The following is a 25329-nucleotide window of genomic DNA, read 5'->3' on the forward strand; positions in this document are numbered from 1 at the left end:
AAAAAAATGGTAAAATGAACCTCAAGAAAATCACATAAATAAACAAAAGGTTGTTGTGTTTCCTGACCGTTACTGAGGGTGTTAGAACACATCTCTGACATGTATTGGTTTATTTATTGTTTCATTTTAATATTATTAACTATTGTAACATCTATGGTGTTGTGGGTCAGTTTTGACCCTCATAAATTTACTTCAGGAAAAAGGAAAGAGTCATTTTTCAGCAATAGAACTTTAATAAAGACACAAAATGAGAAGCAGAACGAGCCAGAACCCAAAATATAGATTTGGAAGGTCAAACAAACAACAACCAGTCAAGCAAATCAAACCAACAGAAACCAGTTACTGGTTCCAAAACCAGTAAAAAAACAAAAACTGAGTAAAAGTCTCTGTGTGCAAGAACATGCATGTGTGTGTGTTTGTTTCTGTGTATGTTTAGATGCATGTGTGACACTTCTGTGTGTTCTTTGCAGGCCCCTAACTACCATTGAGGACACAGAGGTCATATCCTCCGTAGTTTTTTCCCAGGTTTTTTTTTTTTCATCTCAGAAATGTTCAATAAATTGATGATAAAAATCCTTCTGACTTTGATTGATTGGTGGAAAATTCAGCAGCTATTCTCATTTGTTTATTCTGAAAATGAAGTCCGCATGAGACAATCTTTTTTCTCATCACCATTTTAAAACGTAGCTGAACTCTCCGACACTTCCAACATTGTATCACACGACGCAGCCTCGTGAAAGTCAGCTGAGCACCGCGGGACACAGCCTACGTTCTCCTCAAACTCCGCGCTCTCAGTTTTTGTCGGGTGGAATTTGAAAATGGAAGCAAGATGAAGAAGTCGACTGTAAAACAAACGAAACGCAGCTCTGGAAAGCCAACAGGCCAGGGGGAAAGAGAGAGAAGGAGGTGAGTTGCTGTCGCTGGTGAGACGGTGCAGTGTTTGGTTCCCCCTGTGTTCCCTGTGTTCCCCCTGTAGCGATGTCACTCCCCTCTACGGGTGCCTCACCGTTCACTCTCTGTCCTTGCATGGCAGCCAGGGATGCCTGATCAATGATCATTGTCATCAGTGTAGCTTTAATTAGCATTTCAAGCAACAGTTGTTCAAGCAACAACTGGCTAGATAGGATAAGTTTTCCAGTCGGCACAAAAACGCTTGGAGAGGTCGAGGATTTTTCCTCTCTCTCGATTTGATTTTGGCGCATTTCAGATTGAAAAAAGGCTGGAGAGTCGTCGCAACCTGTTGTTTATGACGTTGTTGGGAACCTCGACGCGACTTGGGCTATTTGGCTCACCTACCAGACTATGACGTGAACCCAAGAAGATGCTATATGAGCACTGGTTGCACCAAGACACCTGCTTGACATTGTTGTGCTAACAGCTGTGGCTGGTGGCCATTCAGCTTTCTACAGCCACAGTTTTGTTCAGTGCTGTCAGCATTGCTTCAAGATGATTGACATCGTCTTGAGATTCACTGCAGAGTTGTGCTGCTCACGGTGCATTTGGAAGAAGAACGATTTCTACCTCAGCCATTTTGTCTTATTCAACAAACAAACGTGGCTGCTCGCCATGACTACAAGTGGACATCACCACAGAAATGGGCTGCGATCACCATATCACATGAACTACACACTCGAAAATGCTTGGCTACGGCAAGTCAAGACGATCAAAACGCGCAATTGATCAGCGTACACATTTCTACCTTCCATTCTATTTTGCTGTTGCGCCCTCTTGTGACACTAACAGAAAATAATCACACACATAAATAATCTACTTTAGTGATCACCCCGTTCTGGAATTGTTCAAATAAACATGTTCACCTCCTTGATGGGCTGTGATTTGAACTCTGTTTATTCACGTTTCCAAAATGGATGAAAAGTCACCAAATTACCATGTTTTTTTTGTCAAATCAGATGTATCGCAATATTTGACCTCGTAATTTGAAAAAAATCCCGGGTACGGCCCTGGCTTTGTTGAATCAGAAAAACCTTTTGAAGTCTACTTTTGCTTCAGTCAGAAAGTGGACTGTTGTTAACTCTCACAATGGTTGGTGATTGTGGAGGAAGAAAAACATCCTCATGAACCTCTTTTTAACAGACACACATTTCTAAAGAAGCAGATTCATTTTTTTCTTTTAGCAGAGGAGGGTTTTGATCCATCAACCTCTGGGTTCTGGGCCCAGCACACTTCCTCTGCTCCACTCTGCTCTACCATTGACTGAACAGTCCTTGATTTAGGAGAGCAGGATTGTGAAAAGAACAGGAAGCTGAATTTCAAATGTTTCACAATGATAGGCTTCATCAGACTGAGAAAGAAAAGAACAGCGCCATCTTAAACACAAGTGACCACAGTCACATGAGCGATCACATGATTGAGAAATGACAACAAACACACCTTCATCTTGGACAAAAACATAACATCAATGGTGAATCACAGATAAGACACCAGTGGTAAGAACACTAAAGTGCTGTCAAGGAGAAACATGATACGAGCAAACACACACACAAGTTCAAGAGAGAGAACTCTCCCAGAGGGAACCACTCAAAGGAGAACCATAGAGATCATCAGGCTGGATGACCTCATCAACATGAGACAGGTGGATAGGAAACAAGCTCAGAGATGTCAGGAACATGAGATCCAGGTGCTGAGAAAGCTTCAACTGGTGAGGTTCCAGAACCAAGAGAGAGGTGGAGCCTGCATCACCTACTGGAGCTTTTAGTCAAAGGTTCACACTTGGATTTGAATGCTTTTTGGAGAGACAACGTGCAGGGAGGGAGTTTGGTGATGAAGAACAAGTTCCTCTCAGCTTTAAATGGAGTTTTCAGGAGTCAAACAAACGCTCCTCTGATCCGTTGTCAGATGTGTTCTCATTGCACCACAGCCCTCCAGGTTGAGGGTTCTGATCCTAGTCAGACACATTGACTGTGATGCTGCTGAGCCTGAAGGGAGGATGAAGAAAGGAGTGTCTGAGAGAGCTTCACCAGACAAACTGTCCAGTTGAACAACAAATACTAGTCAGTATTCATGTTGCTGCTGTGACCAGGATTCAAACCAGGGCTGCTGCAGCCACAACACAGAGGACTGACCACTATAGGATCAGGGCCTCCTCAACAGCAGCTTGAGCTTCTGTGTCTTTGTCTCATTGAGACATCAAAGACAATTTGTGTCCACAAAGAAATGCATTGAGAAATCAAGGTGAGATCAAAGAAAGAATTCTAAGATCAAACACCAAACTCTGAGATCAAAGGTTGAAGTTCCCCAGGGTTCAGTTTTAGCTCAGACCCTCTTTAATATCTATGTACTGCCATTTGTCATCAGGAGACTCAGTATAAACGTCCACAGTTCTGCTGATGTCACACAGCTGGACATCGCCATGTCTCCTGATGACTTCCTCCACGTCACCTGTTGACGTGACAGGACTCAACCAAACGTCATTTTTTGATGAAGAGGCTGTGAGACTGAGTTGGCTCAGTAGAGACGACTGGACAGCAGCAGGACAGGAGACAGGAAACAGGTTTGGACCATCTGGGCTCCACCCACTTGTATTTATTGAAGGAAATTATAAAAATCAACAAAGTAGGAAACGTTGGTTTTGCCAGTGGGTTTAAATCATGATTTATATTTGAGTGTTTATCTGTTTATTCGTCCAAGAGTAGAAGAAGTGACTCTGAGTCAAACTGGAGTCCTGGGAGATCAGGATCAGGAGGAGCATTCAGGCTGAGGTCATCAGAACAGTCAAGATGTGCTGACTCATCATCAGTGGGAATCTCAGTGTCCAATGTTGTGTAGTGAGGGACAGCACGGTTGCTGTGGCCTGATGTGGAGATGAAGGAGTCAGTGAGACACCATGAAGACAGACAGCATTGGAGGAGAACACCTTCTTTTATTACTTCAGCACTGGCAAGAAGTGGAAGCATCAGCAGAACCACCGCAAAAATAGAACACTTTTTTTTTACACATTTTTCATGTCACCAAGCACTCTGAGCTCAACTGCCCCCTTCTGGTGTAACTACGCATGTACAGGTGAAACAATGAAACTCATACCAAAAATCATAGAAAATCATGGCGCTCATTATGACATCACACTAAATACTTTCACTCCAGAAATCAGGTCATGACATCATAAAGAAGAACAGCAGTCTCTGCCTCACAGGTGTCACATCAACAAAATCTCTCCACACTCAACAGCAGTGAGAGAGAGCAAAGCTGCTAAGAAGACAGGACTGAGAGTGGAAGAAACCTCTCAATGTTCCAGAGTTGTTTCACTGGAAGAAATCCCACTGGGAGGGAGGTTCTTGACATTTTCATCCATTTTTATTTTGGTCAGATGAACACATGATGAGCTCTACTTGGACAGAATACACCTTCCAATAGGCAGGGGTGCTGAGGCTCAGAGACCAACACAGTTGAACATCAGATCTCATCAGGACAAAGACCAAGGGGTCTGTTTTCATTTGAAAAGATTTGTTGTCAGTGAATCTGTTATTTTTTCACCAACACCTGAATGAAGGTTGGTTTCATGAAAAATTTCTTGACTAAAAGCACAATTTTGTCAAAGAAGTGGTTTTCCAGCATCAAACTGGACTTCATTTTGTTTCCCTCATTTGGTGCCTTCAAATGTTCCCTGTAAAAATGAACACTACTCATCAGTAGCAGGCCCAGTATTGGACCATGAGCTGATCTCTGCTATGCTGCTAGATGGGAACTTGTTTGCTGATAACCACCACAGTACTGAGAGATCAGGACTTCCTCACCTGACTGCAGAGGTGTCAGGTCAGGTCAGGTCCTCTGTCGTCGTAGCAACACGTTATTCTACATGTTCTCTTCTCACCATCACCACCAGAAGAAGATGACATCAAATACAACACAAACAAGTGGAGATGGGATTGATGGAGGAGAAATAAAAAGTTCAATGTAGGTGAAGTAGAACATCCATCCATTTACTTCTGCTCATTCCTGTTAAGGGTCATGGGGGGCTGAGAGGCAGGGTTCACCCTGGACAGGTCACCAGTCCATCACAGGACCAACACATAGAGACAGACAACCATTCACACTCACAGCCACACCTACTGTCAATTTAGAGTATCAATCAGCCTCGTCCCCTCTTGATGTCTTTGGACTGTGGGAGGAAGCTGGAGTACCAGAGAGAACCCAGCAGGAACAGGGAGAACATGGAGACTCCACACAGAAAGATCCTGTGATGGAGCCGGGACTGGAACCTGGAACCTTCTTGCTGTGAGGCGACAGTGTGAACCACCGAGCCGCCACAAACAATCCAAATAAACAAAAAATATGAAAAAAATCATTCAACTGAAATACAAATGTGTGTACAATAACTACAAATTATCTTTGAATGAATCAAAAAATTATTAATCAATTCCATACATTTACATTGACCTTGAGAACAGAGATGGACGATCAGGAAAACACGAGAGAACCACAAGACTGCAATGAGGAGCTCTCCTGTTGCTTTAAACATCATCACGGTGAAAGCAGAAGAAGCCTGGAGCTCAGTTGTGGCGGCGCTGCAGTCACACGTCCGTGGTGTCTTCATGGTGAACTCCAGCCTCCTCATCAACCAAGCCTTCCTCTGTCGCATCACCAGCGTTGAGTTCAATGTTCTCCTGGTGTCCTGCCCGCCGCTCCTTTTTGGCCTGGAAGACATGACAGCTCACACCTCCAGTTCCTGCTGAAACAACTGCTCATAGCCAAGAACTACGAAGCTACGTCGTGTTACCTTGAAGTAGCGGTAGAAGAAGACAGCACTTAACCCCAGGATCAGATGGTGGATGAACGCTCTGATGATGAAATCACTTGTAGGCACTGAAAAACATTTAAAGTCATCACATTTGATCGATGACATCACCACTGACCACCACAGACATGTTGATGGTTGAAGATTCTTGATGGAAGGCTGCATGTTAAGGAACACGCTAACTTTTAGGAGAAGTCTCTGATTGTCCATCATCCCCAGGGCCAGACTAGAAGATGGAGACCCTTCTCTAGGAGCTGAGACTCATGCTAGTTAGCTTAGCACAATGCATGGTAGGGGGTGGGAAGTGTTAGCATAAAAGTCCCAAACAGTTGTTGCTGTGGAAGGGATGAAAAAAATTGAATATAAATGTTTTAATATAAAACAGAAAGAAAATGTTGTGTATTAATGTGTATGTGTATGAAACATAAAAGCCCCCCCATCTTTTATTTCGAAGATATCACATTGAGAGCTGAACTCACGACACTGACTTGAACAGTGAGAATTTATTTCACCCGACCAGTAGGCGGAGCTCTAACTCCTACTTGGGTTAGGCGGAGAGATTTTTCCCACAGGCCCAACGAAGCATCAGAAATCAAACGGCGCTGGCCTTGAGAAGACGTTCATCCATCGTTTGTCTCTTCATTGATCCTCAGTCTTCATCCTGTGGATCACATGTAGCGTCCAGATACCCCTCAGTCTGGAGCTACACCTGCATGAATATATCTGGGGTTGTGTATCACTTTTGTCAGACATTCTAATTTTAGAATCACACACATAGCCGGGACTACTTTCCTGACTGGGCGCAGTGATTTGGCACAGCGCCTGAAATTTCAGCCACCAAAACCAAATGTTTGTTGGAGCAGGAGAGCGACTGCTGCTACTGATCATGGCCGACTTTGGAAGAGGAAAACATGGGACAGGTGATAAACACATCTGTAGTCCCCTCGGTGGGTGTGGTCTGCTGCTGAGAACAGGAACCGGGCGGAGTGATTGAGCGCTGGTAGGGTGTAGTTCTGTGCTGTGCTGGAGGTGGAGAAGATGAGCTGGAACACGCCTCCTGGGTACTGTGGTTCAACAGAGCAACTGATGGTGAAGTTGGAGCCCCGGAGCAGCAGAGTCTCCTGCTGCCTCACCTCAGAGACGCCGTCAGTGAAGGCAGAGAAGGAGATGTTTGGCTGGACCAGCAAATCTGTGGAGGGGGGGGCAGAGGAAAGGCTGACTCAGCAGAAGTGCTGGTGTCACTGAGGAAGCAGCAGCTTGTTTGGAATGTCCAGTTTTACCTGAACACACCACCATCAGCCTGGTATCACTATGAACTTCATCAGTCTCCAGTACACACTCCTGCAGTCCAGATGCTGACTGGACACAAGAAGACCTGATCCACCACACAGACCTGGATAGTGAGTCCCGCCTTTCATTTGTTAAAGCAGCAGAGCCACAATTCATCTGTCTACACACTGCAGAGGCAGACTGGTGGAGCCATTCAGAACCCCCAGGGGCCGCTGGTCTCCACTCTCCCCGGTGTTTGATCTCCAGGGTTCCAGCACAGCGACTGGGCTCTCCCACCATCCTGACTCCATCAGGCTCTGAGCAGACACAGGAATCATGAGTGGTAGAAGTGAAGCAGTGAGATGAAGCAGATCCATGACCTTCACCTGAGCAGACGAGGCCAACGCTTTTCCCAGGTAAGCAGGTCTTCCTCACTGAGCCAGACCTTCCACAGTTTAGCAGAACAGATTCATCTCCACCACACTGGAACTTTCCTGCCATGACTGGGGTCTCCATGTCTGTATACGGGCCCCCCTGGAGGAGGGACGGAGCCCCACACCCCAACTCTCTACACACCACCTCTGCATCCTGCAGGCCAAAATCCTCCTCACACACAGAGGACCACGACTGGTTAGACTTCACCTCCAGTCTGCCTGAGCACAGACTGGACCCCCCCACCAGCCTGACAGACTCTGTGGAGACATCAGGAAATCATCATTATTATAAGAGTCACCCATTTTCTCAGCTACTCATCCTGCTTAACCTCATTGGAATCACAAGAACCAAGAATGTAATTTGCTTCAAATTCATCTGGGAAGCTTAATAATATGAGCACATTTCATTGATAACTCAACTGAATCCAAACTATCGTTGGTTGTGTTCCTCAAAAATCTTCATCACAGTCTGACAAAGTCTGCAAACGGCACTTATTTCATCTGCCTTGTTACTTGCTGATTTGTCTTTTAAACCAAAGAGTAACAAAATGTCAGCTGTCAAAGCTGCAGGTGCTGCTCTGACCTCATCCACCATGACAGTCCATCTTCTTACTGAAATGGTGACGGCGCATGGAGGTGACAGAAGTGGAGACAATCAATCACTGGATCAAGACGAAGGGCTGGAATATTTATGGATCTGCCAAAAACAAAGAGAGGTCGTGTGCCTCAGGACAAAAACTGCTGAAACACCAGATTTGAGATGCGGATTCTGAATAGGGGGCGGCATGGTGATGCAGTGGTTAGCACTAACGCCTATCAGCAAGAAGTTTCCAGGTTCGAGCCCTGGCTGGCACATAGGATCTTTCTGTGTGGAGTTTGCATGTTCTCCCTGTGCCTGCTTCCTGCCTTCCATGACTAAAACATGAATGTATCGAGCTGAAGCGGCTGAGTCGAAGGTCAGTGAAACATTGAACATGGACTTTGAAACATGCATGTTTCAAAGGAAAAAATCATAAAAGTCACTAACTCTGACTCAGCTGTATGAGCTCGATACATCCATGTTTTAGTCATGGAAGCCAACGGGGTCAAAGGACGGGGACAGTAGAAAAGTGGCCGATCATGGATCATGATCATTTCTGTGCTTTCTTTCTACACTTGGTTTTTCCAATGTTTCACATGAGCCCAAAAGAGAAGATCAACAAGCGAGCAGATTGAAACACCAAGAGCAGAGACAGTTGCAACTCAAGCACACATTTTTGAATTTTGTGCCTTCAGTAAAGAGAAGTGCTCATCGTCACTGAATAATGTGCGCATGGGAGGTTCAATGTGCGCATGGAGTGTAATACACGCTTGTGGTGGACATTGGGCGAAAATTTGACAGCATAGTTGCAGCGAATTAGCTCTGCTTTTGATGCTCACATGTAAAATAAATGACAAATAAAGCTATATTTTTCTAAAACGCATCATCATGAAATATAAATTGAAATTCACTAATTAAATCAATGTGTTGCGCACCTCTATGTTAGTGTCAATAATGTTACCTGAGCAGGTGATTTCCACGATTAGGGAACTAGATGTGTTTGATGATCTCACACACTCCTTCAGTGTTGATGTAGACTGAACACACCAAGAGTTGATGAACCACGAGTCCTTCTGAGGACTCGTCTCTCTGCTGTGTTGAGACAGCAGAACCACAGTCCAGCCATCTACATATCACATCTGTTTTCTTCAGGGTCCAGGACCAGCCTGTCTGTGCTGGTCTCCACTCTCCCAGGTGTTTCACCTCCAGTCTACCAGCACAGTGGTTTGCTCCTCCCACCAACCTGACATCATCAGCATCTGAGCAGAGACAAGAGGATCATTAATACATGAATATGCAACAGGACTGAGGAGGACCTGAACCAAAGCTCCACCTGAGCAGATGAGTCCAACTGATCTGCCAGGTGAGCAGGTCTTTCCAGACCCTGAGAGTCCACAGTCCAGGAGGGAAGATTCATGGCCCTCACACTGGAACTCCTGAGCCCAGAATAGAGACTCTGCTGTTCCAAAAAGTCCCCCCTCCAGGACTGAAGGTGTCCCACAACTCAGCTCTCCACACAGCACCTCTGCATCCTGCATGTCAAAGTCACCTTCACACACCGAGGACCACAGCTGGTTAGATTTCACCTCCAGTCTGCCAGAGCAAAGGTTCGACCCGTCCACCAGCCTGACAGACTCTGAAAAAGACACCAAGAGGCAGATTCATGATGAGAATGAATTCATGTTAACATGAACTCACCTGTTCATGACTCTGACATGTTAACTAGCAAAAACCTGAGAATGAGACAGGACAACATACATAGATTTGCAAGGGTTTTATCCTCCCTGGAACAATTCATGTGATCTAATGTGTTCCTCTGATGGGATAAAAGTTTTAAAAAAAAGAGTCTCAATATTATCGTCATCAGAATAAAAAAAAAAGAAGAATATTTGTGTGGATGTGACTATTTAAAGATAACTTGTCCTGGATCTGGTGCCCATCATGTTACCTGAGCAGGTGATTTCCAGGATGGTGGAACGAGAGCTGACACTTGATGTCACACACTCCTTGAGTATCCATTTATACTGAACACACACAGACTCGATGTACCACATGAGTCGTTCTGAGGACTCGTCTCTCTCCTGTGTTGAGACAGCAGAACCACAGTCCAGCCATCTACATATCACAGCTGTTTTCTTCAGGCTCCAGGACCAGTCTGTCTGTGCTGGTCTCCACTCTCCCAGGTGGTTCACCTCCAGTCTACCAGCACAGTGGTTTGCTCCTCCCACCAACCTGACATCATCAGCATCTGAGCAGAGACAAGAGGATCATTAATACATGAATATGCAACAGGACAGAGGAGGACCTGGAAGTGTCCCACATCTGAGCCTGTGAACCAGCCCGAAAAACTGAGAGCTGTGTTTGTTCAAGAGCTGCAAAATATTCCTGGTGTACAGGTTAATTGACCCACTGGCGTGCGTTAGTTAGTTAGTTAGTTAGTTAGTTAGTATCTATCTATATCTATACATATATCTATCTATCTATCTATATCTATACATCTATCTATCTATCTATCTATCTATCTATCTATCTATCTATCTATCTATCTATCTATCTATACACACACATATATATATATAAATATATATTTTTCCCCCTTTTGCTGCAGGCGTGGTTGGTAGGTGCATTGGTTGGCACTGTCGCCTCTCAGCAAGAAGGTTCCAGGTTCGAGTCCCGGCTGAAGCACGCAATCTCTGTGTGTGGAGTTTTCATGTTCTTCCTGTGCCTGTTTGGGTACTCTGGCTTCTTTCCACGGTCCAAAGACATGCATGTGGGGACGAGGCTAATTGACACTCTTTGACTGTAGGTATGAATGTGAGTGTGAATGGTTTTCTGTCTATATGTGTTGGCACTGCAATGGACTGGCGACCTGTCCAGTGTAAACCCCGCCTCTTGCCCGTAGCTGCTGGGATAGGCTCCAGACCCGCTGCAACACTCAACAGGAATCAGCAGGAGAAAATGGGTGCGTGGATGGATTTTTTTTTTCTTCCCTGTCCTGTTCAGTCGCTGGGGCAAGCAGCATCCATGTTCCTGGTGCCTTGTTGTACTGAAGCGGTTTTACTCTGCATAGGAGGAATCTGATAAACTCCTCCTATCGCCATTTATGTTTAATTCTATTAGGAATGTTATTGGTTCATTGATAAAGCTACCGGACTGAGGCTCAGGAGTGGATAGAAAGAGAGAACAAGGACAGGATAGGGAAGACAGGGGGGTAGACAAAAACAACAACAGCAATAGCAGAAAAAAACAACAAACAAACAAAGAAAAGGTAACAACAACAGAGAGGTGAAAAGAAAAAAAAAAGAAGGAAAAAACATTGGTTGCAGAATTTCCGGTGCAGGCTTACCACTTGGTTTAATATAATTTTTAGATAAATGTCTGAGTGTGTGTTTATGGGTCAGTTGTGCGCCGCATGTGTGTAAGTGTGTATATGCGTGTGTATGTGTATGTGTGTGTGTGCTACGGTTTGTCTTGGATGCCGTGTGTAGCTGGCTGTCGCTGATGTGGGGGGGAAAGGATGTCACAACCCCAGTCCAGGATAGCAGGTGGGTCAGGACCAGGCCACCAGAGCACCCAGAAACCCCCAGGACAGGAGAAGCCCCAGGCCACCCCTCCCCCAGGAAACAGCCACAGGTCCAACCAATGCCAGGACCCGTAGGAAAGCATAGGAGCAGCAACCCCCACCTGGAAGCAACCCACAGAGAGACGGGGCAGAGATGACCCTGGTCCTGCCGGCACCCCCCCCCCCCCCCACAGCATGAGCAGAGCCCAGGGGCATAGGGCCCCTCTGGCCCAAGACCCGACCAGAGCCCCCCAAGAGGTCCGCCAGCGGCGAGGCTGACACCCACCCACACCCCACACCCAGGCGGGACAACCACAGCCCACCACAACGACCAGGCCCACCGGCCCCCGTAAGGAGCAACCCCCCCCCCCCCCAAACCTTGATTCCCATCCCCTCCACCCATCCCCTGTTGTTCCCCTCCCCCCAGAGCAGGCGGGCTTCAGGCTATAGGGCACCACCAGCCAGCCAGGACCCCCCCACTCCCCCGAGAGGCCCAGCCTGCCTGCCGGGGTGAGCTGAAGGCCTGCACGCCCAGGACCGCCACCCCCGGACAAAACAATCATCTTCCTCCATACAGGGGCTGAGAACTCCATAGATGCTGATACGGTCCAGGGCACCTCAGACTTAGTGAAACCGGCAGCGAGTGATCAATTGCACAACAGCAAGGCCCGCGACCAACCCCCAGGCCCCGGCGCGGATCCCCGGCACCAGGGCCCAGGGCCCCCCACCCCCCCATACCGGCTGGAGGCCCCGACCCAGCCCAAGGACCCCCAACCCCCAATCCCACAGGGTGCCGCTATGATAGGGGAAGTCGCCCCCACACCCCCCACACCGTCCCTCAACAGGCGAGACCCAAAGCAGCCCCAGAAGGCAGTAACCCTGGGCCCACCAGCCCAGCGAGCCACCGGACACCCAAGGTAGCCAGTGTCCATAGCTACCCGCCCCGGGGCCAGAGCCACGAAGCCCAGTCCCCTCCGATCAAAACTATGTGATGGATTTAATTATCAGGGACCAGATTTGTTCTAACTCTGACGATCGACTTTCCTCCCAAGCAGACATTCTCTCCATGGCAATGTGGTCTAATAAAAGGTTTCTATATTGAGTAATGCTTAGGTTGTTCTTGGATTTCCAATTCATCAGGATGGCCTTCTTTGCAATGCTTAGAGCAGTGAGAAGCATGCAGGATTTGTTTACTTCCATATTGACATTAGTGAGGTCACCTAGCAGACAAAGTGAGGGGGAGGTAGGGATGGGGTACCCTAACCACCGTGATAGGTCTTTACAAACCCTCTGCCAAAAATTGTTAACAGGTGTACAAAGCCATATAGCATGCAGATAGGAGTCCAGTCGCACAATATGGACAAATGTTTGTTTGTGTGAGGCCCATCTGGAACATCCTTTGTCCTGTGTAGTGTGTTCTGTGGAGAACCTTGTACTTTATTAATTGTAGGTTACATGGATGGATATTTTTACTGCAGGGCACTGCAACGATTAATTTGAAGAAGCTGTAGTTGTAAGTGCTGTACCTGCCGCATGTGTGGTCAACCGACAGCAGAAGCAAAACAGATCAACTTTCCAGTAAAGTTACAGCGTTCTCCTCCACCTGCCTTGGCATTTTTTTGGATTAGAAAGTACGGATATTGGAGAAGGGTGGAGCTGACAGGGAGAGAGAAGAAAATGTGCAGGAGAAGCAGCTAAATATGTAAAAAATGATGCTACATTTACAGGCAGCACCAGTGGTTTGAAGTAAAAATACTAGCTTTGTTTATATATGATCTAACCTCATGTACAAGGCTGGTTAATAGAGCGATGCTAATGATACTCCTGCCTAAACTGTATCCTACTACATTATTCCATATTTATACTTTCATGCATCTGAACATTCCAGTTTATTTGCACTTCTGGTTGGATGCTAACTGCATGTCAGTTCTTGGACCCTGTACTAGGGTTGTAAAAAATATTGATCTATCGATTAAATATCGATTTTGAAATATAAAAATGATACAAAATGACATTTCCACAGTATCGATTACCTATCTGCCGCCGTGGTTTACATATGCCCCTCTCCTCCTGCCTTGTAGAGACAGATACACTCGCTCACACAAACACCACTAGCTGTATTTTTTTTGTGTGTGTGTAGTCGCTCTACATGTGTAAGCTGCCATGAGATGGCATCTGCAGGACATTCGCAACCAGTTTTAATAAATAAACAAAACAGCAGAAGTGCTGTTTGGAAGTTCTTTGGATTTGAGTCGGATGAACAAGGAAAGCCAAAGCAAAGCAGCAAGCCTTTGGCCAAGCATTTGGCGGAGCACCTCCAAGACAGAGGTATTTATTCAGGCCTTATAGTATTTATTCAAATAGGTTAACAGCTAGCAGCTGCCTAACAAGCGCTAGCTAAAGCTAATTGACCGAAGGTTAAATATATTAAAACGAGAGTTACAAATGTAACTGCGGTTCTATGAATCCCGAATAACAGCCAGAGGGCGTTGCTTAAAGCACTGAATGTTCCCTTCGCGCATGCGTAACCCCAGTATGAATACCAACAACGTCACCTGTGACCCCTGGATGACCCGGAAGAGGCAATATCTTCCAGTATCATCAGGGATTTTATTCCTACAGAGTCAGCAAAAACACTCCTGCAAGAATTGATATCCTTTTTTCTAATGAGAATTAAAGCAACTTTAACACAAAACTAGCCACTGCAATACCAGGAGCGGGGAGCGCAACGCTACCTTCATCGCCAGTGACCACAACTGACACAGCCGTAAGTAAAGAAAAAAAAACCTTAGCGAACGCCGCCACTAACACAAGCGAGCTAATCAGAGCCAAACAAATTTAACAGCTGTCGGAGGGAGCGCGAACGCTGCCTACACCGACAACTGTTGACACAAAGTAAGCAGGGTACTAGCTTATCGTGCAATGCTGGAAAACAAACCAAAGAAACAGCCATGCTGAGAGACGCGTTTCACCTGGGACTTCCTCAGGTTCACTCCTCCTTCAGTGTGCAGTGCTCCATCTTTTTTCCTGCCATATTTATGATTTATGTATCTACCGTTTATTTATTCTATTTCTTTTTACCATGATCTTCTTCAGATGTCATTCATGAGCCTACTATGATAGATATTTTATCATTAATAATACGCATGAGACACAAAGAAACTGAACTGAACACACACACACATATACCATCAATTTACACACAACATTTTGACACAATAGCAGTCGCTCATTTTTATTCATGTATTGATTTTTTAAATATATTTTTAGTTTCTTTCCTTTTCCCAAATAATTCTTTTATTTCTCCCATATCAATGAATGAATTTATCTTGTTTATTTTTTCCTCCAATTTCCTGTCTCTCCCTTTGCAGTTTGCCCAGTCCTCTTTAAAGAGAAAACACACAAAATGACTTTAAACCGTCTGATTGCTCAACTACTTGAATAAATGAATAAAGAAATGAGACAAATATCTCATGAGCAGAGGAGGAGGAAGACCTTTTTAACTTTCTCTATTCAGTGTATTTTAACTAACTATAATTTGCTGAAACAGGTTTACTGACCCCCCCCCCCCCCCCCCCCACACACACACACACACACACATACAATTTCTGCAATTATGGCTTCAGTGTCTTTGTTTCTCGTCTCTTATTTCATGCTTCAGTTGTTGACACTTGGTCTTTTCTCAGTGTTCCTGTTATCTTGTCTCTCCTGCTTCATGTAAATCAAAAGAATATTTTTCAAGTTGATCTGAAACTAAGCTGAGATTAGTTAGACTGTGGAGGACCGACACTCTCTGGGTTTAGCAGCAGCTCAGTCCCCTCCTTTGATTTAACTACTGTGGTTGTACCAGCAAACTACAACTGGAGAACAGTACATTTATTTGACTTATTGCCATACGGAACACAGAACATCAGACCAGTTGAGGGCTGACTGGAGCAAACAGTGATGGAGTCAATCCAGAAATCCAGCTGCTGCCTCCAGGACATGAGCCAGTTGATTTGAGCCGTTTCAAACACGTCTATCTGAACCATGCAGATGAACAACAACTTCCAATAGGAAGCCTACCTGAGCTCCACAGCACCAGCAGCACCAGCAGCACCCTGCCATCCATGTCCAGTGTCAAGCTCCTCCGATTGTCTGCTCCTAGTTTCTTCACTCTTATTTCCTCATCAGGACTCTTAAGTGCAGCTTTTCATGTCCGTGTCAACAGCTCCTGATGTGCTGAAGTGATACAAAGATAAAGCTGAGGGTCGGACACGTCATCCACATCAGAGTTGCAACACTCATGATCTTCTGATCAGATGAGCAGTTTCCTCTCCTTCACTGCTGCACAAGCATCAGATTGTCAGCACCACATCTCCTGTTTCCTGATATAAAACAACACCTCCTTCACTAACAAGCCTGACCAACTTAACATATTTCATGTCAACTGCATTTCACAAAACAGAGAAGTTTTGTTAAATGCCTACTGGAGGTGAATCTCATCCATGATTCTCCAGACATTTTTAGGACGTCTGACAGTTTCAACATCTGAGGAGGCAGACGACAGCGTGTCTGAAACAGAGGTTTTCAAAGTGAAGTCCTCAGATAAATTAGCTGAGTTTCACTGGAATGTGAACTCTTATGAAGGTCAGAGAATTAAAAAGATGGATAGATAGATAGACAGATAGATGGATAGATACATAGATAGATAGACAGATAGATAGAAAGATAGATAGATAGATAGATAGATAGACAGACAGACTTTACTCAAATCCAAACATGCAGTGCTCATAAGAATGAATTTCATTGCAAAGGCTCTCGAAAACACAACACTGTACAACAAATCAGTGGAAATCAAGTAAAATCTGATCAAATTTCTGATCTGACCTTTAAATACATTTATCAAAATATAAACTTTTACTTTTTTTCCAGGTGATTTCCTTGCCAGAGTTACTTCTAATTTTTAGGGAGTTTCTTGATAGTCACTCAGGACTTTATCCCTCATGTTTTTGAAGGAAACAAGAAAAAAGATGAACAAACTGGCAAACACAACTGGAATATTAATAACAAACCTGCCAGACAAATCATAGAAAGAACATCCAGGAAAAAGTTAAATCATGTTCACTTTAACAGATAGTTTTGAGTGTCAGCTCACTGATCCTGGATCACATTTGTGTTTAAGGGATAAAAGCAACGAGACTTGTTTGAATGTCTTGAAGAGGGTTCATCATCCAGGTACTTCTTATCTTGTAGTAACTGCAGTACTTCTACCTTTAACTTGGTCATGTTCAGACACTGTCACCACACATTTCAAAGCAGGGAAACTGAACTGGTGTTTTCAGGCCTGTTAAAAGAACCCTGCAAGTGAATGTGGTGTTCAGACCAGCAGATTAAGGGCCAAGTGTTTCCATGGATTTCTGCGTGAGAAGCAGCGTTGCACCACAGGCTTGTATTTTTGGGTCAAATCTACAAATCTTTGTTCAGTCATAGAAGCAGGAGGGAGGGGAGGACATTGGGTGAGAGTGAGAGTCAGAGGCTGCAAATGACAGAGAGGAGGGGGAGGCTGGTGGAGACAGACCTCCATCATGAGTTGTTGATCAGCACAGACGTGCAGCATTTAGAGAGACGACGTGATAGAAACCTGTTTTTGCTCTTAACTTGCTTTTGCTGGTCTACAATGTTGGAGAGAAGAGAGAGAAATCCACACACTGGACCAGGCTGATACCAGCAGAACCAGAGCTCCGCTCCTTCAACCAAACATTAACGTGAGGTCACTCGGTACATTTTGCTGCTTCCTAACTTGATCTTTTGAAACACAGAGGCTTCATCAGGAGAGTGAACAAGGAATGAAATGGTCTCCCTACAAGAGTCACCTTCAAGCTGCTGAGGCAACATGGCTGCTGATCTTTGCTCCTTTTGCTTGAAGCACCGTTGCTTCCTTGACCGGCTGTTTTACTGCACTCCTGGACTTTGATAGAACAGAAATATTCAGCACCCTTTCCCATCACAGAAGTGCTCCTGTTAAAGTTCAATAAAATACAAAGGATTACACAGTGACACAAAAATAAAAACATTGATAGAGAAGAAGGTTTGCTATTTTTGAATTTGTGTCCCATCCTATGAATCCAACTCATTGTCAAACTGAGCATTTTCATTGATTGATGGTTTTAATTACTGTTATTTTACATTTTCATGTCTTCTTTGATGACCAAGTTGAACATTGTAGCAGACTAAAAAATATGAATCATGGTACGACAGCATTACATTACATAAGACAGTAACAAAGTTATCAACCAAATATTACAATATTGACAATTCCCAGTTTTTAAGAGGGAACTGTGAAGTATTCAGTCTTGAAAAGTAAAACCCCAAAGTTCTAGAATGTCAAACTGCTGACATCATCATCTCCTGGTTTCCCCAGTAAGGCATTTTCTGCCATCCACACACAAGAGTTTAAAAAAAAAGATTTCAATTTTCAATGGACTTTTCAGACAAAGTGATGAGGTTTGTGTGAGTGGAGGTGGTGTTGAATGATCTAAAGGAGACAAATCTAGAAACAGACCATGTTTGTGAAACTCAATTTTCATGGCTGCGTCCATTTTATTATTTTTCCTCAAAGTAGTTCAAATCATTTAGGTTCATTTTCAGTATTTCAAGTAACCTGTATTTAATAACTGAACATGTTATAGAAATGTGACCCAACTCTATCACTGCAGTCCAGATTTCATTAACATGTCAAGTTAAGCTGCATCAGTGAAAATGTGTTTCTGACTGTTGACAGCAAAAGCTTCATAATGACTCCTGCCTTCATCACCTACGTCTGGATTGGCCTCCAGGAGTTCAAGGAGGACGTCTTCCTCCACTGCTGCCTCAGTCTCATCAAAAATGTCAAGTTCAGCTGCACTGGGAATCCCTGACTTGTTTTTTTTTAACTACAGGAGGAAAGCATTTAATAAGATAAAGCTGGATTAAGTTTAAAAGGTTTCAAATGAAGAACTGCTTAAACAGTTTTTAATCCCCACAATAAATGAAAAATGTACCATTGCAGTAACTTGTTCACAGTTCAATCATGAATTAGCATCTTGTCCATTACCAATATTAGTGGATAATAAAAAACTTCTCATTCAAGTTGAAACATGCAAGAGGCAGCAGACAAGGTCAAATTAATTTGACACATCCAACTAAACAACAATGAGGTGCATACTGCCCTCTACTGACTAAAACTGATAATGTCACTGTGAACTCTCAGGAAAAGAAAAGCACAAATTGAACAAAATAAAAAAGGACATTCACCCCCCCCCCCCCCAAAAAAAAGAAATTCAACAAAAAATGTCCTCAAATAATTCAGTTACATCAAACCTTGTGCCTGTATGTTGTGATAGGATTTTATCCACAAAATAAAACGAAACTCACCTCGATGTTTGATGCAGTCCAGGAAAAAGAACACAGTTCCCTTTATTCTCCTGCCGTTAACGTTCCTAAACTAGCAAGAATGTTAGGTAGCATTAGCATTGACTTCAGCTAAAGTCTACCAGCTTCAGGTACCTTTATCAATCGCTTTAATAGCTACTTAAGGCTTTATAGGCGGTTTATATAAAGTTTTAGAACCTGTACAAGTTAATATTCTTAGTTTTTTATTTTTAAAGCGAATATTCCAGGCACTGCGTTTTCCTCTGGACACCGCGAATCGAAGAAAACAGCGCGTGCAGATGGAGAGTGGAACTCAGCCCAGAGTTCCTGCGCGTGACTGCTGAAATAGCCCCGCCCCCTGAGCTGCACTGAGGCGGGAGAACAACACCCAAATTAACACCATGGAACTAAAAATCATTTAAACCTGCTTTGAAGTCATTCAAAAATACATTTGCTGACCCTTAACCTCACGCAGCCCCCCTCCACGTCACCTACATATATAATCTTTAAATATGACAGTACTTGTGTCAACCACCTTCTTTCATGATATGAACTTCATTATCAACAGTTGAGTGATGGCTCGAATTTAATCTAAGTAACCAATGTTTAATATAATTTATTGGGAAGCCATGAGTGAAAGTGGAGAGTTGAAATTGTCTGACAGGAATCTTTATGAGATCCTTGTTTCTGAGGGGAACGTATATTAGGTGGTACATAATCAGTTTGCACTGTCTGTCTACTGTTGAGAAAGTGGTGCTTTGTTCCTCCTGGTACTTTACAGCAAACCTCATCTGTCAGAGGTGAGACACCAGCACCCAATATGACACATTTCTTTGGTAAAGGACAAGATTGGACGTTAAATGTTTAAAATAGAACAATGTCTGAAATTGTCATTCACCTTAAATGTGGGCATCATTCTAACCATATACAGGACACAGAGCATGAAAGGAAAGATGAGTACAAGTATCTGCTACAGTCAGTGGGACTTTATTAGAAATACATTTGTTTTCAGATGAAAAAATGGAATGCATGGAATAAAACAAGCAAACTGCTAGTGATTAGCAACCTGTCAGCTCATGAAGGGAAAAACTCAACGTATCAGTTTTCAGACGGAGCGATGGGTGGGAGTGTTCCAGTGGGAGTTTGCTGGATGCCAGCTTGTGAAAGACCTCAGGAGTCATCAGGTGTTTTACTCAGAGGGATTCATTCATGATAAATGAGCATGGAGGAGACCCAGTAATCATCAACACAAGCGTCACATGAGCAGGTCACCACCCACTTTTATTGATTGGTTCTTGTAAGAATCACTCCTAACGCCATCAGGATGTCATTTTTTGTCCTGCCCTGTCTCAACTGTTGGAGCACAACTACAGCCTGAACTCTGCCACTACCTTATCCCTCCCTAACAACCTCATACAGACCCACTATCTGGACTAGCCTGACCCCCAAATGGGTCTTTAGCTTCTTTCTAAAGGCGTCCACAGCGTCCTCATGTCCAGTGGGAGAGCGTTCCAGAGTCTAGGAGCTGCAACCTGGAGGGTTCACTCTCCTTCACTGAGGCTGAATACCTGTGGTCAGTGAGGATAAGGGACCCCACAGGTGTCACTAAAGTGCTTTAAACTGCAAAGCACTCAGCTGATCAAGCTGGGATCAACTGCTGTGGTGATCAAGATAATCACCAGTCATAAAATATACAGCAAAAAAAAAAAAAAGATAAAATATAACCAGAAAAAAAGCATTTTCTACACCAGATGTCACACGGCTCAGTAGACCTCTGGTTTGACCCGTAGCAGGTCCAGTCTCCAGGGTGCCCCCATCATTCTGCTTTTTAGTTGCAGGACATGCAGCAGAACCCCGTCGCTCCTCTGCAGAAGAACATATGAGAGTGTCTGCTTGCTCTCCTCTGGCTGGACGTAGGGGAGAGTCTTTTTGCTCTTCAGAAGTTTGCTGGACCTTCACTTGAAGGTCATGATTTTCCTCTTTCAAACAGCCTTTTAAATCATGAAGATTTCCCAGGATTTCCCTCTGAGCACTGCTCCTTTTCTTCTTTTGTGTTCTCACTGCACATAGAAGACTCTGGACTTCACCGTTCAGACTGTCAGTCTTTGTGGGGTCCTGGTCCTTCCTTGATTCAAGGTGGGCCAACTCAGCAGTGAAGGTCTCTGTCCCCTGAGATGCAGTAGAAACTGGTCTCTGCCTCTCTCTCCTCACTCTGGGATCTCAGCTGTTCAAGGGTCATCTTCTTCTCAGTGAGTTCCTCTCTCATTTTGTTCATCTCTGCCTGGATGGAGTTGAGCTCACACTTGAGGTCACACTTCTCCTTGTGAACCATCTTCACCTCAAGCTGAAGATTGTGGACTGAACGTGGGTCAGCTCTTTTCTGAGCTCATTGTTCTCTCCATCAACCTTCCTCCCCTCACGCTGAAGACTGTGGACTGTTGTGTTCAGATCTTCTATCTGAGTCTGGTTCTCCTCCTTCTCTTGTCCAAGACTAGAAACCTGTCCCCACAAATTCTGATTTTCTGTCCATGTCTTGTCACACAGAGACTGAAGCTGATCAAGTGCACTTTTCTTCTCTGTCAGGTCTTCCTCAAGACATTTTATCTCCACCTGTTCACTCTCCCTCAGAGACTGAACGTGGGTCAGCTCTTTTCTGAGCTCATTGTTCTCTCCATCAACCTTCCTCCCCTCACGCTGAAGACTGTGGACTGTTGCGTTCAGATCTTCTATCTGAGTCTGGTTCTTGTCCTGGACCGTTTTGAGGTTGGCCACCACAGCCGTGAGGTTCTGTAGCTCCTGGATTGCTCTTTTATTCTCACGTTCAAGAGTAGAAACTTGTTCCCTCAAATTCTGGTTTTCTGCCTGTGTTTTGTCACTCAGAGACTGAAGCTGCTCAAGTGCAGCTTTCTTCTCAGTCAGGTCCTCCTGCTCTGTCAGCCTTAGAGATGGAGGAGCAGGATCACATTGACCAGGATCATTCAGTGGATAAATACAGCTCCTACTGAGATCTCTGAATGCTCCAACGATACAATCCAATGGAGTCACAGCCTTCTGTCCTGTGTTGATCTGAAGATCTTGAGCCAGACTAAATCTCCTGGAACTGTCAAGTGTTTAAAGACCAAAACTGTCCCATAAATTTGGAGTCTGGATTCTTTTCTAGAATGTGATGGCAATGACAGTCCTGCCAAGTTTGTTTCAGAAAACTATTTCTTCCTGTGGGGTGCAATTAAGGGAGCAGAGAGTGGTACACTTTGTTACACAACAACACAGCAACACACATCAGGTAAGGAAGTGCAAGAACATCTTTACCTCCCAGGGTGAGCAGCAGTTGATTTGTAAAATATTAGACGACGTCTGACAGGAGGAGTTTCTTTTCCCAGTGATTCCACTGACAGTGAAAAGCTTCGTTCATCAGACTGGTCTGATAGGATCAACCACTGGTTGCTCTTGAGTGGAAACAGCAACCTGTCAGAAAACATGAGTCAGATCAAAGCCAAGATTAAAGCAAGACCCTCCAGATCAAAGTCAGTATTGATGATGATGTCATCAGGAGGCTTTGATGGTGTATTTATGTGACGGGTCACAGCTATCTGTGAGATGCAGCTCCACTCTACTGTTGCTTCTGCAGACCACAGATGACGACCAGGTGGATTATGGGGCATTTATTTTGCACAGCTCTCTCCTGCAATACAGCATACAGGCACAGCGACAGCGTGTGAAATTATCATCAGTCTCAGGATAATCACAGTGGAGTCCTCTTTTTTCTGTGCCCATTCTCAATTTTCTCAATAAACAATAAAATAAAACAAAATAAAATACACAAATATGTTCACATGAAATAGAAACAAATATTACATTCAAGTGTGATCGTATAGTGCATATTGTTGTTCCTCAAACATAAGCAAAAACCCTCCCACATAATCCATTATGTGACATAAAGATGATTTTAGAAATTTTAGAACATATTAAACATTTACCACAAGTATTAAAAAAAACATAGCTTACACGTGGCCAACAGTATATGATTCAGAGGTAGACAAATGAATGCCAGTCATTTAGTAAAACTAATAAAATGGCTGCTCATACACACAAATTAAACAATTAACATAATACTATGTAAACATATTACCTGCAACACAGCATACAGGCACAGCGACAGCGTGTGAAATTATCATCAGTCTCAGGATAATCTGAACAACACATGAAACGAAGGTTAACATTTCAGCGAGTTTAGCATCATTACAAGTTTCCAAAACGTAGTTTCATGGACTAACAACTCACAGTAAGTGCTAAAACCGTTAGTACAAATCACAACAATAACATTACAGAGCAAAATATTAAGTATGAACATCTAAATCCTTCAGAAAGTCTAAATTAGTGTTAATTATCCCAGACCATGCCTGAGGACGTTTTACAACGGTAGTCCTCTTTTTTTGTGCAGTTCCCACGCCAACCACTGCACCACTAGACGGCGGTGTTGCGCCTTTTTTGCCATAATTTACCAAGCACAAATCTACTCCGTTACATTTATTTGTACGTAGAATTCTGTCTTTGATCTCAGGAGGACATGAAAGAAACACAATTGAGGAAAGTAGAGGAGAACATTCAGCTTCAAACAGTTTACAACACTTAGTGACAGGATTGAAGAGGGCAAGATTTTTGTGTTTACAATTTAATTCTAACTTAAAACTGGGGATGAACATTTTTATTAGTTCATATACTAATATACAGAGTAAGTCACGTCATTCCCTTTTTTAAAAAAAGAAAAAACATGTGAAGCTCCTCAGCACTCACTGGAAAGTCCTGAGTCTCGTCCCATTCTGAAGCAGGCAGTTGCTCCAAGCCAGCCCACACTTTCACTCTCTTGTGTAGGAGTGAAGAACATCAGAATGAAGAATCAGCACTCTTTCATTGGGGCTCCTTTCTCCTTGTTCTGATACAGAAATTCAACAGCTTCTATCTTTGATTTGACAGGAAATGTTGATGACACACTGGGATTTTTGGTGTTCCTGCTGTCACTGTCAAGTGCCAGCTTAACATGTGAGAGGTAGCAGGATCATCCATGTGTTCATGTTTACAGCAGACAAGGAGGAAACCTGGGAGGATTTCAGTGACTTTTATCAATGGTTCACACTTCAGGTGTGAAAGCTTCTCAGGATGAAGTTGAAAGCGAGCTGGCCAGGAGTGGAACCTAGAATCTTCTGATCCGAAGTCAGACACGTTATCCATTGCGACACCAGACCTACAGAGGGGAGGGGCTGATACAAAAAGAGTCAACACCTTCATTTGTATGACAGAAAATTTAAATGATATGGTGGCATTTTTCTGTTTTTGTGCTGTCTGATTTTCTAATGATGGTGAACTCATCAGCTGTAAGTGGAGTCAAATCTGTCTTCAGAGAGGCCAGAGACACCCACACTGGTTGCCTCTCATCATGCAGCCTTGACAACATTTCATGTGTGCTGCTCCAGTGTGTTGGCACCTCATTGATGAGTTTCAGAGTTGGTCGTCCCATCTGTTGCTGTACGTGAGCGACCTTCTCCTTGGCTGTAGTGCTTGGATGAAAATATGTGACAGTGTTCCTAGCTTTGTGTCTGATGCATGTAAGTGTGGGGATCTGATCACATGATTTTCTAACTAATAAATCGAGACTATGTGCAATGAAAATTGAGTGGCGTATTTGAAGCTGTCTAATGGATGCTATCATGTTTGCCGCTGCGTCGGTCACAAACCACTTTACTTTGTTGGTTATGGCCCAGTCCTCCATCATACCTCTTTTGACTTGGGCCACATTGTCAGCAGTGTGGCTTTGTGGAAAGTATTGCACTCCCAACACAGATGTACACAACTGCAAATTCTCATTAATGCAGTGAGAGATCAGAGCCAAGTGAGCCTCCTTGTTCACAGATGTCCACATGTCAGCTGTTTTACTCACTGCCACAGTTTGCTGTACCTCCATTTTCACTCGTTCCCTTTCCTCCTGGTACTTGTTGGCCACCATTTGTTTGATGGTGTGAAAATTAAACCAAAAGCAAATCAATACATTTAAATTTCAGATGAAATAAATTGCCAATATCATCTACTACTTTATGTAACTTCCACACAAACCTTTCTCGTTGGCAAAACATGAGTGTTCAAGGACCTGAACCAGTTCCTTGAACACTTCACTCCCCACAATGCTGAGAGGCTGGCAGTCCTTGAGAATGAAGTTCACCGACTGCTGCAAAATGGAACAGAAACACTGAACCAAGTCCAGGATTTGAGGGAGACTGATGGTCGCTGTTTGGGTTTTTGAAAAACAAGGAGGGCGTGGGTTCAAGCTGGATTCTCAGAGACTATT

At 44.0% G+C, this 25329-nt stretch overlaps 2 protein-coding genes and 1 long non-coding RNA gene across 6 annotated transcripts; all 3 read right to left on the reverse strand.

The window, feature by feature from the left end:
- Nucleotides 1-3888: 3888 nt before the first annotated feature.
- Nucleotides 3889-9100, reverse strand: LOC147238512 (CD5 antigen-like). Of its 3 annotated transcripts, none has more exons than XR_015111880.1 (6): nt 8997-9100; nt 8069-8152; nt 7408-7713; nt 7033-7338; nt 5735-6941; nt 3889-5651 (listed from the first exon to the last, which is right to left on the reverse strand). XR_015111880.1 is itself a non-coding variant. In XM_086197953.1 (5 exons), exons 2-5 carry the CDS (start codon nt 8085-8087, stop codon nt 6637-6639), a joined length of 936 nt encoding a protein of 311 aa, XP_086054079.1. In that variant the 5' UTR covers nt 8088-8152; nt 8997-9100; the 3' UTR covers nt 5666-6636. The 3 variants fall into 3 exon arrangements, 1 of the variants encoding a protein (XP_086054079.1); XR_015111881.1 differs by having other exon boundaries at nt 3890-5651; nt 8039-8152; XM_086197953.1 differs by lacking the exon at nt 3889-5651 and having other exon boundaries at nt 5666-6941.
- Nucleotides 9026-18507, reverse strand: LOC147238513 (scavenger receptor cysteine-rich type 1 protein M130-like). Its single transcript, XM_086198245.1, has 6 exons — nt 18398-18507; nt 17453-17597; nt 15663-15818; nt 9984-10283; nt 9369-9671; nt 9026-9294 (listed from the first exon to the last, which is right to left on the reverse strand). Exons 3-6 carry the CDS (start codon nt 15706-15708, stop codon nt 9026-9028), a joined length of 918 nt encoding a protein of 305 aa, XP_086054371.1. The 5' UTR covers nt 15709-15818; nt 17453-17597; nt 18398-18507.
- Nucleotides 18508-20885: 2378 nt separating this feature from the next.
- Nucleotides 20886-25324, reverse strand: LOC147238514 (uncharacterized). Of its 2 annotated transcripts, XR_015111877.1 has the most exons (4): nt 23784-25324; nt 23119-23179; nt 22299-22671; nt 20886-22202 (listed from the first exon to the last, which is right to left on the reverse strand). It is a non-coding gene; the product is annotated as an uncharacterized LOC147238514 (long non-coding RNA). The 2 variants fall into 2 exon arrangements; XR_015111876.1 differs by having other exon boundaries at nt 20886-22671.
- Nucleotides 25325-25329: the final 5 nt, after the last annotated feature.

The sequence above is a fragment of the Aulostomus chinensis genome, chromosome 24 (genome assembly GCF_037954235.1).
Source record: "Aulostomus chinensis isolate RoL2024-O1b breed Wild chromosome 24, RoL_Achi_v1.0, whole genome shotgun sequence".
Classification (NCBI taxonomy): Eukaryota; Metazoa; Chordata; class Actinopteri; order Syngnathiformes; family Aulostomidae; genus Aulostomus; species Aulostomus chinensis.

Excerpts from the sequence above, each read along its gene's own strand:
- LOC147238513 (XM_086198245.1), bottom strand. The coding sequence starts at position 15,708 with ATGGATGGCAGGGTGCTGCTGGTGCTGCTGGTGCTGTGGAGCTCAG. Across the intron at positions 10,284-15,662 it reads GCTGGTGCTGTGGAGCTCAG|ATGCTGATGATGTCAGGTTG; the intron begins GTAGGCTTCCTA and ends GTCTCTGCTCAG. Across the intron at positions 9,295-9,368 it reads AGTTGGACTCATCTGCTCAG|ATGCTGATGATGTCAGGTTG; the intron begins GTGGAGCTTTGG and ends GTCTCTGCTCAG.
- LOC147238512 (XM_086197953.1), bottom strand. Across the intron at positions 7,339-7,407 it reads CGTTGGCCTCGTCTGCTCAG|AGCCTGATGGAGTCAGGATG; the intron begins GTGAAGGTCATG and ends GTGTCTGCTCAG. Across the intron at positions 6,942-7,032 it reads GCTGATGGTGGTGTGTTCAG|ATTTGCTGGTCCAGCCAAAC; the intron begins GTAAAACTGGAC and ends CCCCCTCCACAG.